General features: G+C 31.1%; 2 protein-coding genes across 3 annotated transcripts; one reads left to right on the top strand and one right to left on the bottom strand.

Moving 5' to 3' along the window:
* Positions 1 to 646: 646 nt before the first annotated feature.
* Positions 647 to 2,973, bottom strand: LOC140840218 (uncharacterized protein At1g03900-like). The gene is made up of 3 exons (XM_073207428.1): positions 2,339 to 2,973; positions 1,283 to 1,543; positions 647 to 982 (listed from the first exon to the last, which is right to left on the bottom strand). The coding sequence occupies exons 1-3, from the start codon at positions 2,840 to 2,842 to the stop codon at positions 911 to 913; spliced, it is 837 nt and encodes a 278-aa protein (XP_073063529.1). The 5' UTR covers positions 2,843 to 2,973; the 3' UTR covers positions 647 to 910.
* Positions 2,974 to 3,053: 80 nt separating this feature from the next.
* LOC140840219 (H/ACA ribonucleoprotein complex subunit 3-like protein) lies at positions 3,054 to 5,111 on the top strand. Of its 2 annotated transcripts, none has more exons than XM_073207430.1 (4): positions 3,054 to 3,215; positions 3,447 to 3,517; positions 4,388 to 4,430; positions 4,813 to 5,111. In XM_073207430.1, exons 2-4 carry the CDS (start codon positions 3,464 to 3,466, stop codon positions 4,908 to 4,910), a joined length of 195 nt encoding a protein of 64 aa, XP_073063531.1. In that variant the 5' UTR covers positions 3,054 to 3,215; positions 3,447 to 3,463; the 3' UTR covers positions 4,911 to 5,111. The 2 variants fall into 2 exon arrangements, with proteins under 2 accessions (XP_073063531.1, XP_073063532.1); XM_073207431.1 differs by having other exon boundaries at positions 3,126 to 3,215; positions 3,303 to 3,517.
* Positions 5,112 to 13,178: the final 8,067 nt, after the last annotated feature.

The raw sequence follows: 13,178 nt of genomic DNA, 5'->3' as shown, positions 1-13,178 counted from the left end.
TCTTTTTTTATTTTTTATTTATTATTTTGCCTGTTTATTTTAGGGTAAATATGGATCATTAAACTATATCAAATGATACAATATTTCTATAAAAATTGTGGAATAATAACAGTAAAGTTATCGAGATCCTCGTCTAAAGCATGAGCAGCAATAGTTTTTGTGATATTTGGGAAGAGACATGAATATAGGTTTCGAACTCGAGTCATGTTTCATATAGACAATAAATACAATTAGGCCAATAGGCTTACAATTTAGAAGCAGCGGTCTTTGTTTTCTAATTAAATATTGTGCATATTTTTTATTTATTTATTGACCCTTCGAAATTTCTACCTTAATTATTATAACAAGATGTAAGTACAAATAGAATTGATAAATAAATTAGCATTTGCTTCAGAAAATTTAAAATATTTATGCTTAAAAACAAAAATTAGTCCACAAACCAATAGCCTCCTTTCAATTAGCCCACGGCATTCACATATCGCCACCTTTTAATTAAATCCTAAACTCGTGTGATCTTTTATGTATCTTCATTCTCAAGAATGAGAGTTAAACTTAAGATCAGTGATTTCAATATTTCAGGGGAAAAATAACTGCGATTTCATTTGCATAACATACAATTTTTCAATATTGAGACAAGGAGTAGAACTGAAGAGAAAATTTGAAAATAAAATAAACCGATTTCCAAATGAGATGTTTACATGTTACATAGTTTCCAGAAATTTCATTATAAGGGACTTGAGATGATAAAACGAATCATCATTAAAAAAAACTAAAAAATATATATTATACATAAAAACGCAAATTTCAGGATTGGAGTGGAGAATACTGAATATCTAAGTTCTCAACTTTGATTATCCCATTAGATATTTTAATACAATGAAAGACACTTTCGTGTTGTTATGTAAAATTCTCAAAATGCTGCCCAGCCAGCTGATGCAGAGGTTTTAGTAGACCCTGATCCGCCAGTCGAAGGGAGGTTCTTCTGCAGATTAAACAGGAAATATTTGCTATAAGCACGAGGAAGGGCGTCTTCAACTAATTGCTCACTTTATTTATTAACATACATGCAATCAAATAATCATGATATTTAGAGGGAGGAAGCACAAGTGATGATGTATGTATCTGATGGATCATAAAATGTAGGATTCAAGTAACAAGAATATGTTTAAAGCCATCCTTGGTTGAGGGGTCGACTTAACAAATATTTCTCCAGGAGGGTCGAGTTTAAAATTGTTCTATCTGAGGGGGTGACTTCGTTATGGTGAAGGTAAATGAGGAATACCTCAAGCGTAGAGAGATCTGAAAGAGGATCGCTCGAGTTTCTTGAATTCTCGTTGCCTCCCTTCACAGCAGAATCTCGACTGGCAGATTTCATCTTAGCAGCAGCCAGATCATTGGGTGGAGGAGGAAGAGGAGACCTCACTTTTACTGCTCCACTAGGTGGAGGAGCTAGGCTGATAGTTGCAGGCTTTCCGGCAGCAGAAAGCATGCCTGTTCCACTTGATGACTTGTTCTTTACATTTATTCGAATTGTTTCCCCTTCCTAATGCCCAAAACAACCAACGTCAATCCCTCTCTACTCAAGAACGGGGAAATATAATCATCAGTCCAAGTCATATTCACTTTCAAGAAAATATTAAGACACTCAAAAATAACTACCAGACAATACAAGTGTTTTTAGGATGGAAAAAAAACGCAACTTCGCTCATGAAAAGTAATAGATATAAAACACATTCAGAACGAGCAAAGGTCTACTGTCTAATGCAGTATATAATTGAAAAAACATATAGAACAGCCAGGAACTCTGAGGAACCGAGCCAAAATTCTTGAAAACCCAAAGTTAGGACACGAAGATGTACAATCCTGATTCATTAACAGGTCACTACATGCGAGCATCCATCTACGATTCACTTCTGCTACCCACTAAAGACGAGACAAGAATTATTATTTTGATTCAAGAAGTCATTCTGTTCCTGCCTTATTAATAATGATGGCAGACTTGTGAACATGATATTCATTATCCCGAAGACAAAGTCTTTATACTTTTAAATAGTCCTTCAAAGCTAAATTTTCTGGCTTTAAGTGCTCCATCCAAACCACATAGAAAAAGCTTTTATTTTATGTCCAATCACATTCTAGATTCATTTGAAACGTCTCCTACATTCAATGCCAAATTGTTCGATCAACAAACAATTTATAGCAGTTATCCAAGAGAATTTAGCATATTAATTAACTCCATGTTGATTTCGAGATAATCTAAGAATCGCATTCTAAACTTCAATGCAAAGATATATAACAATGTGAAGACCAATCGACATAAATTATATAACGAGATCACCTTCAATCTGTGATTAACGACGGGATCAATATCAATACGCCCCTCCTCAGCCCCGCCCTCGCCATCGCCACCACCGTATAACTCCTTTTCCCCTTCCCTCTTCACGTACTTCTCGTGATCCGACAGAGAGACATTGAAATCAAACGCCTCGTTCCTCTCATTAAACCCTAATCCTACAAAAGCGTGCTTCCCACGACCATCCTCGATCCTCAGCACGAAGTACCTGGACGAATCCAGCACTGTCTCGACGGCGTTCTCCCTCTGCCCCGGGTGAACAAAGCAGGCGGCAAAGAGCTCACCGGAATTGGGATCCTCGAGCCGGATCTCGCAGCGGTTTTCGCAGGAAACGACACGGAGACGGCCCGTCCAAATCTTATCCGATTGCAGCCACTCCCCGCACTTGTAGCCGCCACTGGTGGGGCGGGGAGGGATCTTGAAGACGGAGACTTCGCGGACAACAAGGAGGGTGTGTTCGAAGGTCTCATCCTCCTCCTCGTACGACATCGTTCTGGAATCTTGAGCTGAATCTAATCTCGGAAGTTGGAAAGAGCAGAGAGGAACGTAGCTCCTAAGCAAAACTACAGATAAACAAACCGAAAAATCAACTGTACAAAACTATACCGCGGCGGGTACAAGACCCGGCCCGATGGTAAATAATAGGTTATTTGCATTCAACTCCTTATATTTTATTTTTTGTCCACTAAAATCCTTATATTTTATTTTTTGTCCACTAAATTACCAATAAATAATTTGTATTTGTATATATGCGAGTTATATATAGTAATTATAAAAACTGTACATTAGGTTGTGTAAAGCCCTAGTTGTTGCAGAACCGCTGAAGGTGAAGAAGAGTTCAGAATCTGAAATAGAGCTTAAGGTTAATTTCTTGCCTCAATTTCTTATATTTCTTTCGATTATACTCAATAATCAAAAAACCCACGTCACATTTCTATGAAAAATTCAGGAACTTTCAAGTTTGGAGTTTTAGGGTTTAAAAAAATTCTGCGCTCCAATTCTGTTATCTGCTCGGTGCTTAGTTTGAAACTCTCTGGATATACATGAGCAATTTTTTTTTTACAAGAAATCAGTCCTGCTTTTTTGAAAACAGGTGAAGTTTTAGTGAGGATGTATCTCCAGTTTTACATCAACGAAAACGGTGACAAAGTTTACACCACGAAGGTTTGTTTCTGATTTGTGACTTCACTGCCAAAAATGTGCGTGCGTGCAAGATGTGCTCAAAAATGTAAAATTTGGGCCGTTTTATTTTGATGTGAGTTTTACCCTCAAAACACTGTGTAGTTCAACGCTGCTGCTTGCTGCCGCTTTTCATCTTAATATCTAAACATGGCTTTGCGGAATCGTTTGTTTCCATAGTTTTACATGAGAGGCCAAAACTGCTCGGGTGTAGATATAAGCTGGCTTTGATATTTAGCTAGGACCAGAGCTATCTAGAATGATATTATAAACATGTTCTGGGACGAGGTGTCATGGCCAGATTTTATGACCTTTTGTTTGTTATCTATTGGCCCTGAATGTGGGTGCACCGTGTTGCAAGTACACGATAAAAAGTGTCCCAACTTCTACGAAATTGAACAAAACTCGAGGGATTTTGAAGCTTTGTAGGTTTTAGATTAGTTGTTAGCAATAGACATTTTACATCCTAAATTTACCAATAGTCATTTTATGGCTTGTATCACTTTTATCGTTGCTTACCGGCTCCCCATGTCAGCTACCTTGGTAGTTGATACTCTGAATTTCAGAAATGTTTCCCATGTCTTTCCCATCATCCGTGGACTTCCCATTTCTAGATCCCCATGTCCTTGAACTTATTTAACTACATTCCCCGGTGTTTATGTAACCAAATAATTGGATAAGGGCTTCATTACTGGGCTTATCATCAAATGATAACGGGCCTCTGAAAATTCATAACTTCGGGTATACGCAACTTTATTTGCTTGTTTTTTGCACTTGTGATGGCTTACCACCTTAACTTGGGTGTTTTTTTGGCACACAAATTTGAATGACAACTGAACCATTTTATCTACGCAGAAGGAATCACCTCTTGGCTTGGCCACACAATCTGCTCATCCTGGTAATTTACCAAACTAAATTTAAGCATAATGAACTGCGAGTCATTTTTCTCTTGATGGTTGGATGCATCTTTGTGTGTGCTTGCTTGTTTTTGTCATGCTAGATTGTGCAACTTTTTTGTATGTGTCTTTGAGGAAATGATTGAGCAAATGAGAGCTGGAGTCCATTATTTACTGCCCCAATTGCTTGAAATATGTATTTTTCTGCATTTTTTTTAAATCTTTGTTGTTTAAATATTTAATAAATATTGTACAAAAAAATCATATCTTGCAAAATAATCTCATTGAAAAAACAATAATCCTTTGTTCAATTCATTTTTTTTTTGGTGTGTGTTCATATATTTACGTATATCTTTCTTATTGTCCTCTTATTCCCAAATGCAGCCCGTTTCTCACCGGATGATAAATACGCAAGGCAGAGAGTTCTTCTGAAAAAGCGCTTCGGACTTCTGCCAACACAACAGCCGCCCCCCAAGTACTGAGCGCATATTTCGATGTTGGACGTCCTGGAACCCTCCTACCAGCATCGAATTGACATTATTGACGCATCCCGTATTCCAAGTTTCGTTTTTGAGATGAGAATCTTGTTCAGGACTCAAAACTGAAAATGTTGTTTACCTTGATTTCCGCAAACATTATTTGATGAAGCCGTTTGGCTTATAAATGGCGTGAACTTGAGACTAGCTTCCCTTGTTTTTTCTTCCTTTTTCTTTTGAAATGGTGCTTTCACTTTAATGACTTTTTTGTTTTGATTACCCTTGAATTATTTAGAGATAGGATAGGAGGGTCCGTTGCACGAGTGCTGCAATTTATTCAAAATTTTAATTCAACATAAAAATTATACAGGTATAATAATAGATCCAATGAACACGAATCATCATTTGAAAATTAATTAGTGAAATCAATCGACTTAAACATTAGAGGACAAAGTCTTGTATTTTTCCCCCTAATGTAACCAAAAAAAATTCCTATCCTTCAAACTATAACAAATAGTGGCTTCTGTTTGTAATCCATCTCCTGGAAGCTGGAATGGCGGATACACGCTTTTTTTTAAATAGTGTGAAATAATAATTCCATAATCACGTTAATATTAAAAAAAGATGATGATGATAATAACAAAATTTTACTACTAAATTATTCTCATCAAAATCGAAGACTTGATTTAATTATAGCGATATTGGATTAAATATTCTTAATATTAAAAAAAATAAAAATTCTGAATCTCAAAAAATATTTTTTTATTTTTTGGATAAAATTTGGTCAGTTTGTTCTCAATAATCATACTCTCTTGTAAAAGCAGAGGCAGACAACCCCATATTCCAAAGGGGTACAAAAGCCTAATGATTATGGATAATATTCACTTGATTGGGACTGATATATGCGGATCGGGTCAATTTCATATGACTATTGTAATAATTACTTATGTGAGACCGTCCCACGGATCTTAATCTGTGAGACGGGTCAACTCTACCCAGATTCACAATAAAAAGTAATACTCTTAGCATAAAAAATAATACTTTTTCATGGATGACCCAAATAAGAGATCCGTCTCACAAATACGAACCGTGAGATCGTCTCACACAAATTTTTGTCATTACTTATTTGATTTTGATTATTTGATGAATTTAAGGGTCCAATGTAACACGGAATTCATGTTAACTGAGTCAAACCCCTACTACAATTCAATGAATTTAAGGTGATGAAATGATCAATAGAGATTATTCTATTGGGAAACATAAGTTTTATTCCGTGATAAAGTTAAATTATAGATTTTTCTGTGCAAAAATTCGAACGTAAGAAAATATACTTCCGTGTGTTATTTTATGAGATCATGGATGGGCTCATGTCAACCATGAACTTCTTCGATTTCTGTGGTTTTTAATTTTAACGTACACATTGGCTTTGATTCCCCTTTGAAATTTCATTGAAATAGACGATTTAAGGTTTTTTTTAATATAATATTATAATATATATGAATTAAGTTTATTTTTCAATTTTTTTAAAAAGAATTTATGTTCATTTTGACCATCCACTAATAGTGAGTTGTGTGAAAAAGATTTGTATGGTCACAAAAATCTATGTGAGACGGTCTCACGTACGTTTCAATTTTATGAGATATATATTATATTTGAGAAAAATTCGTAAGATCATATCATAATAATAAAAAACATGTATGCTTTTATATAAAAAGGAAAGAAAAGTTAGACATGGCAACTAATTAATTACTTTTGAGTTATGAGAGTTTTATATTTATACGTATAGCTCAAGAAATATGTAAGGTGACAAAATCGAACAACTACATTTACCTGATATTGGGACGATGAGAAGTGGGAACCATATAGAAGTGCCTAACCTTTGAAAACACGCTTTATCCTTAACTTCAGACACTATTGCAATCATATAATAAAACAGTTGTCACTATGAGAAGTACGACACATCACTACGTGGAATTTGACCATGTCCCTGCACTTCTAGTCATCACAACTAAAAAGCGGAAACAATAATCAAACAAATTTACACACACATAAGTAAAAATTTCTGGTTTTACTAAAAATTATAATAGATAATAATGATATAATTTTAATATTTTAAATTGTACGACAGTTCGAATATTATATTTTGATTGTTCCAAAAATAATTATTGATATTGCACTCCAACGACATTCTTCTCAATAATTTCACTCATTACAGTCCATGATGATCTAACATATGACAGTGAGTAATTGTCGTTTTACAAAAATTTATACCCGGTGACAACGATGCAATTCTAATATTTTAAACAATACAACAACTCAAACTCAACATTTTTTTATTGTTCTATCTAACCATGATAACCGACAATTATTGCATCTAACAAGTTTAAATTAGTTTTTTTTAAGGTTTTGCTTCACATACGTATAATCTCGTTTTATCGCGTACAGTGTATAGATATATATACAAATTTATTTAATTCAAGTCACCGTTGTTTGTCAAATAACTTGGTTGATGAGATTCTCAATAAAATATCTGTTTATAATATGTGATAATATTCACTACAAAAAACCGTTCATTTAGGGACGGTTCTAAATAGGGACAGTTGTTCAAAAACCGTCGTTATTTTAAATTTTGTCATGTTTTTACAATTGGTATGTTAACAGTCGCTATTTTGCCGATGATTTTGTCAAAATCGTCGCTAATTTAACGATGTTTGTTTAATTATGTCGCTAATTTAGCGACGAGTTTTGACGAAATCATTGCTAAATTAAATTTTCCCACAGTTTTGTTAAATCCATCGCTAAATTGGCCACAGTTTTAGCGATGGTTTTTGAACAAATCTTCGTTAAAAATATGGACGGAATTAAAAAAAAACCGTCGCATAAATATAATTAACGACGGTTTTGGCAATAATTCCTTTGCAACCCATTTTTTTTTCTTGAAAATATTTGTATGTTATTTCGGTCGAATTAATTTGTATAAAATCATCGAATATTATATATTTGACATCGATACTCTCCTATGTAGCTCATGTAACAATAATAAATCAATATTACACGTATTAAAATAGATTTAAATAAAAACAAAAGGAAAAATAAGGCAAAACGACACGAAATATTTCAAAATGTGAGGAAACACGTCGTTTATCTTTATTTTTGTTTAAATTGATTTTAATATGTAAAATATATATATATATTATTTTAGTTACATGAGCATATGTAAGAGAATATCGATAACAAATAAACAATATTTTATGGATTTAATGGCTTTCGACTAAAAAAATCCGAGTTACTAATAAAAGTCAAACATTGACAAGTTATAAAACTAAAATCCGAAAGATGTTAACTTACAAAACTAATATTGCGATTTTTCTATTATTGAATGAATTAAAATAAATATGGACCGAACACTTGCTGTATTACCAAAAGCTATATGTGGTGATAACAGTGCAACTCAGATATTTTAAACTATACAACATAGCAAACACCATGTCTTAATTGATCTATCAATCATGGACAATTATTTCACCTAACAATCTCACTCTAATATTATGTTCTTTGCAATCAATGGGAATCAAAACTTTGAACTTGACTCTAATATCAGTTGTAGAACGAACGCTTACAGCTTTACTAAAAGTTATAACTGATGACAACATATATAGTAACTCAAATCTTTTAAATCATATATCAACTCAAACACCACGATTTAATTGTTTTACCTAACAAAGACAATTATTGCACCCAAAAATCATGATTAGTTAATGACACAATTATGAAGATATAAAATTAGCTAGCTTTGCTTGTCAATCTAGTTAGAGAATCTTGATATAGTGATTGCTTCTTTAATTTAAGCAAATTATATGGTGTGATATTATGATTCTTATAAGCTGTTGGGCTATATGGCTCGTCATGCTAATTGACTTCTTTTTTTTTCTTCTTTTTTTTCTTTTTTTTTTTCAAGTAAAACAAGTTGGCGAGAAATTTATATTTTAGTTAGGTTCAACTTTTATTAGAAAATGTTGTTGAATTAGATCGATGAGACTACAATTAGCAGGATTGTTCTTGGAAGAAACTGTGAACGCACTAAAGAACCTCGAGAATAGTGGATTTGAATAATACTGTTTTTTTCATTATTATTATCATCGTTGTTTTTTTAAATTATTATTATTATTATTATTATTATTATTATTAAAACTTCAATGATAAAGATCTGAATATTGCTTAGTTGTTCGATTAATATTTTGTTTTTTTTATGGATTTGTTTTGTTTGATATCTGAACATGATATATGGGCATTAGCACACAAAATTTCATGTGCTATTATTTCAAGTTTTGATGTCCGATAATTGCATTAATTTTTAAAAAGGTAAATTTTATAAATTCGGTAATTCATTAGCATTTTGAGTCATATTATACACATGCAAAAGAGTTCATTTTTTTTTAAAAAATAAAATAAATTCTTGAGTACTGAAGTACTTTTTTAAAAAATTGTGTGGTGATGATCTCATAATTCAAATAAGGAATATGGAAATTAAGTGAAACGTGTGTTTCATCTCTCTTTTCGAGTATTATCGTAAGAATCAACCAGCCAACTTTACTATTTTTAAATCAGAATATAACAAGGAACAATTGTTTTAATTTACACAAATATTTCAAAGAAATTAAATCACATTTATGGATTTGAAATTAAATTATATATAGAAATTAATGATAATCTATATATGCACCACTCTTTCTTGTTATTCTACGTCACGGATCCTCGAATTGGTAATAAATGGATACGTCGCGTTGTCCCCCGAACTTGGAATTCATTTGGGAGGCGTGTGATTATTGCAATTATTGATTGTTCTTTAACACTTCCTGTGTAGATCTGAATATATTTATAATAATAAATAATATTTTTCACATAAAAATTAATAATTTTTTTAATGGCTGACCCGAATAAGATATATGTCTCACACAAGTTTTTGTGAATATAAAATAGGAATACCTCATTTTTATCTTCTATATTTATCTCTTTACGATTTTAGTAATCCATTTTGTCAACTTTTAATCTTATTTTTTTTTATAATCAAGGTTCTAAAAAACGTGAAGCGCCCCGAAACACGGATGTCGAGCTCCAAGCTTTTCAAGTTTAAGCGAGATTAGCACACACGTAAGCATGAAAAAGTGTTTTTTATCCTTAGTGTACTTGTAATGATCTCAAACCAGTAAATAGATAAAATAATACATAAATATGATAAATTTAAGTCCGATACATTAATTCTCATATTTACAAAAGCATAAAATCTTAAAATTACAATCTTTATTTGTTTATGCAACTAGACCACATTAAAAAATGTTAAATATTTGTCAAATAATTATCAGACATGCTTAATCATAATTAAAATTTAAAAATAAACATCTAAATTATAAACCTAATTTATTATTTTAAAATAAAAAGACATACCTTCAAAATAAAAAAATTTAAAAATAAATAGATGCGATTAATTGTGCTTAAGTACACTTAATTAAACGTCTTAATTACACTTAATTCGGGACGTTTTTGTCGAGCTTCAAGCTCAAGTGTGCTTAAGCAGGATTTTTAGAACATTGATTATAATTGTTTTTTTGCAATGTTTGTCATTTTTCCGACATAGTAGCGATGTGATGTCGACATAGCGCCGACGCTTTCAGTGTCACATTAGTATTTTCAGATGAAAAATGACTAAAATTATCAAGAAATGACATATATAAGACTAAAACCGAAATTTAACAACATAGATGATCAAAATCTCAAAAGTGGTATAAATATATGATAAAAAATACATTTTCCCTAAAATATGTATAATTTAATTTGTACATAAGTTTCAATGTGTGATCTAAAATCAAGAGCTGGTCATTATTAATGTGCATGAATCAATTAATAGTCCAAGCTACGTCAAGGGTTTTTTTTTTTTTTAAAAAAAAAAATATAGGAGATTGATTGTTAATTAGGTAAAAAAAAAATATATTTATTTGATGACAAATTAACGCGGGTGAGTATAAAATGTCAAAGAGTCGCTATTCAAACCCATGACTTTTGGAACCAAATAATATGAATGGACAATCTGAGAATGAAGATAAATTATTGGCTCCAATCCAAATATAAATTACAATATCAAGACGTCACTCTTTCACCAACACCACACACACACACACTCGTCTCAATTCTTATAATTTAAGTTTAAGATAAGATTATCTTTCATCGTCTACGTGCTCGCACGCGCACACACAAAGAATTAAAGATTACATTTGTGTATGTATTAATATATCATTTTAAAATCAAATTATATATATCAATAATCACTTTTTGGGAAAAAAAATCAGAAATTATCCTATGAGATGTGACATATACGAGGTTTTGATCATCTTATTAGTCCAAATTATATATATATATATATATATATATATATATATATATATATATATATATATTTCGTATTTAATTTGATTTTTAAGTCTAGATTGACATTCCCCGAACATTATTGACATATAACAGTCAATGTAAACAAAATCAATTTATCGGACTGCAACGATCAGAATTTTATATATGCCAATATAGTGGACCAATTTACGAATATTTTTTTTTCCATTTACTTATATATTCGAGTATAACAACTATCGAATATAGAAGATCTTGACCAAATAAACTCCAAACAAGAAATAGGGTGTTAAAAGAATAATTTAACCCTAACCCTACATTGATTGTTTCTTCTTCGATGGGTTTGGGATGGAAATAGTCGAGCTGTACAACTCATGCCAGGTGCTGATGACTTGTACCCACATTTACATTACATGCAAATTATGGCCCCATTGGGGCCTACTTGGATTCCTTCTTCCCTCAAATTTTTTACGATATTTTTTGAAAAAAAAAAGTTAAAGTTGTCCTTTGATATTTCCATTTTTTTTTTTCAGTTTTTTAATGCAAATTTCTACCCCAAAACGTTTGTACTTTGATTCAAATATTCTAACTCGATGGTTATCAAGATTTTTGAATCCACTTCTTTTTATATTTTCTTAAATAAAATTATTTTCATCGAATATATATATATATAAAGTATGACCACAATCGAACATTAATACTTATTACAAAATACCATTTTACAAATAATATGATATTTCTAACTATAAAGATAATTAAATATAAATTAGCTTCTTGGAGAATATTTGTATTTGAAATAATGTTGTATTTGGATTGATATATTTGATCTGAAGAAACATATTGAATTTATATAGAAGGAATTTGAAATCATCAATCTTAGTACAACCTAAAATAATTCAAGTCAGGACGTCTCTTATAGCGTCGATACTCAATAATTAATCAGGAAAGATAACAAATATTGACGTCATTTTTATGCTGATATTATTATTAGAGGCTATATATATAATATATACAATAATCTCGTCGTCTACAAGATGGGAATGGGACACCCAATTATTGCAATTAAATGATGCGTGGTGAGAAATAATATAGTTTTTGTCTTTGATATTTGCATAAATTATTATATTTTAGCCTAACCTGATAATTCTCATTTCGAGTGTACAACTTAATACAAACACACAACATTTCTTAAATTATCTCTAAATTAATTTCATATATTTTCTTGTCATATAAAATATATATATATATATATATATATATATATATATATATATATATATATATATATATATATTATAGTTGTATTATTGCCACCAACTTTAATTTTTTGTAAAGCAGTAAATATTTGATCTTATATCTTCATATCCCAAAAGATTTATAAACATGTGAATTGTGATTCAACATTTGGCATTTTAAACGGTCACATCTAATTCTTCAAAAAATAACAAAATATTTAAAACATGCCTTACTAATTGGAAGTAGAAAATGTAATAAAAATTTTTAGAATAATTTGAAAGAATTTATATAATAAGTTTATTGTATTGGAAATAATTTAAGTCTATTACGATCATTGGCAGATTCCCATAATTTTGAAAAAAAAATTCAGTCCACAATTTTAGCATCAATTTTAAATTATATAGCAACCCTACAGATAGAGATTGAATATTGTCGACACTTCATTAATTGCATAATTATCAGCAAATTATTTGATATCGATTTCTATCTGTATTAGTTTAAAAAAATTTGGAAGATGCTTGGAAAAATCACGACATTTCAATTTTAGTTTGAAAAAATCGTGAAAATTCATAGATTTGTTTGAACATATAGTCTAAAGCAATACCATCATATATATTTTTAAAGATGGCTGCAATTAGT

This window comes from Primulina eburnea, chromosome 8 (assembly GCF_022965805.1).
Source record: "Primulina eburnea isolate SZY01 chromosome 8, ASM2296580v1, whole genome shotgun sequence".
Taxonomy (NCBI): Eukaryota; Viridiplantae; Streptophyta; class Magnoliopsida; order Lamiales; family Gesneriaceae; genus Primulina; species Primulina eburnea.
This window is presented reverse-complemented; position numbering and strand designations above follow the sequence as displayed.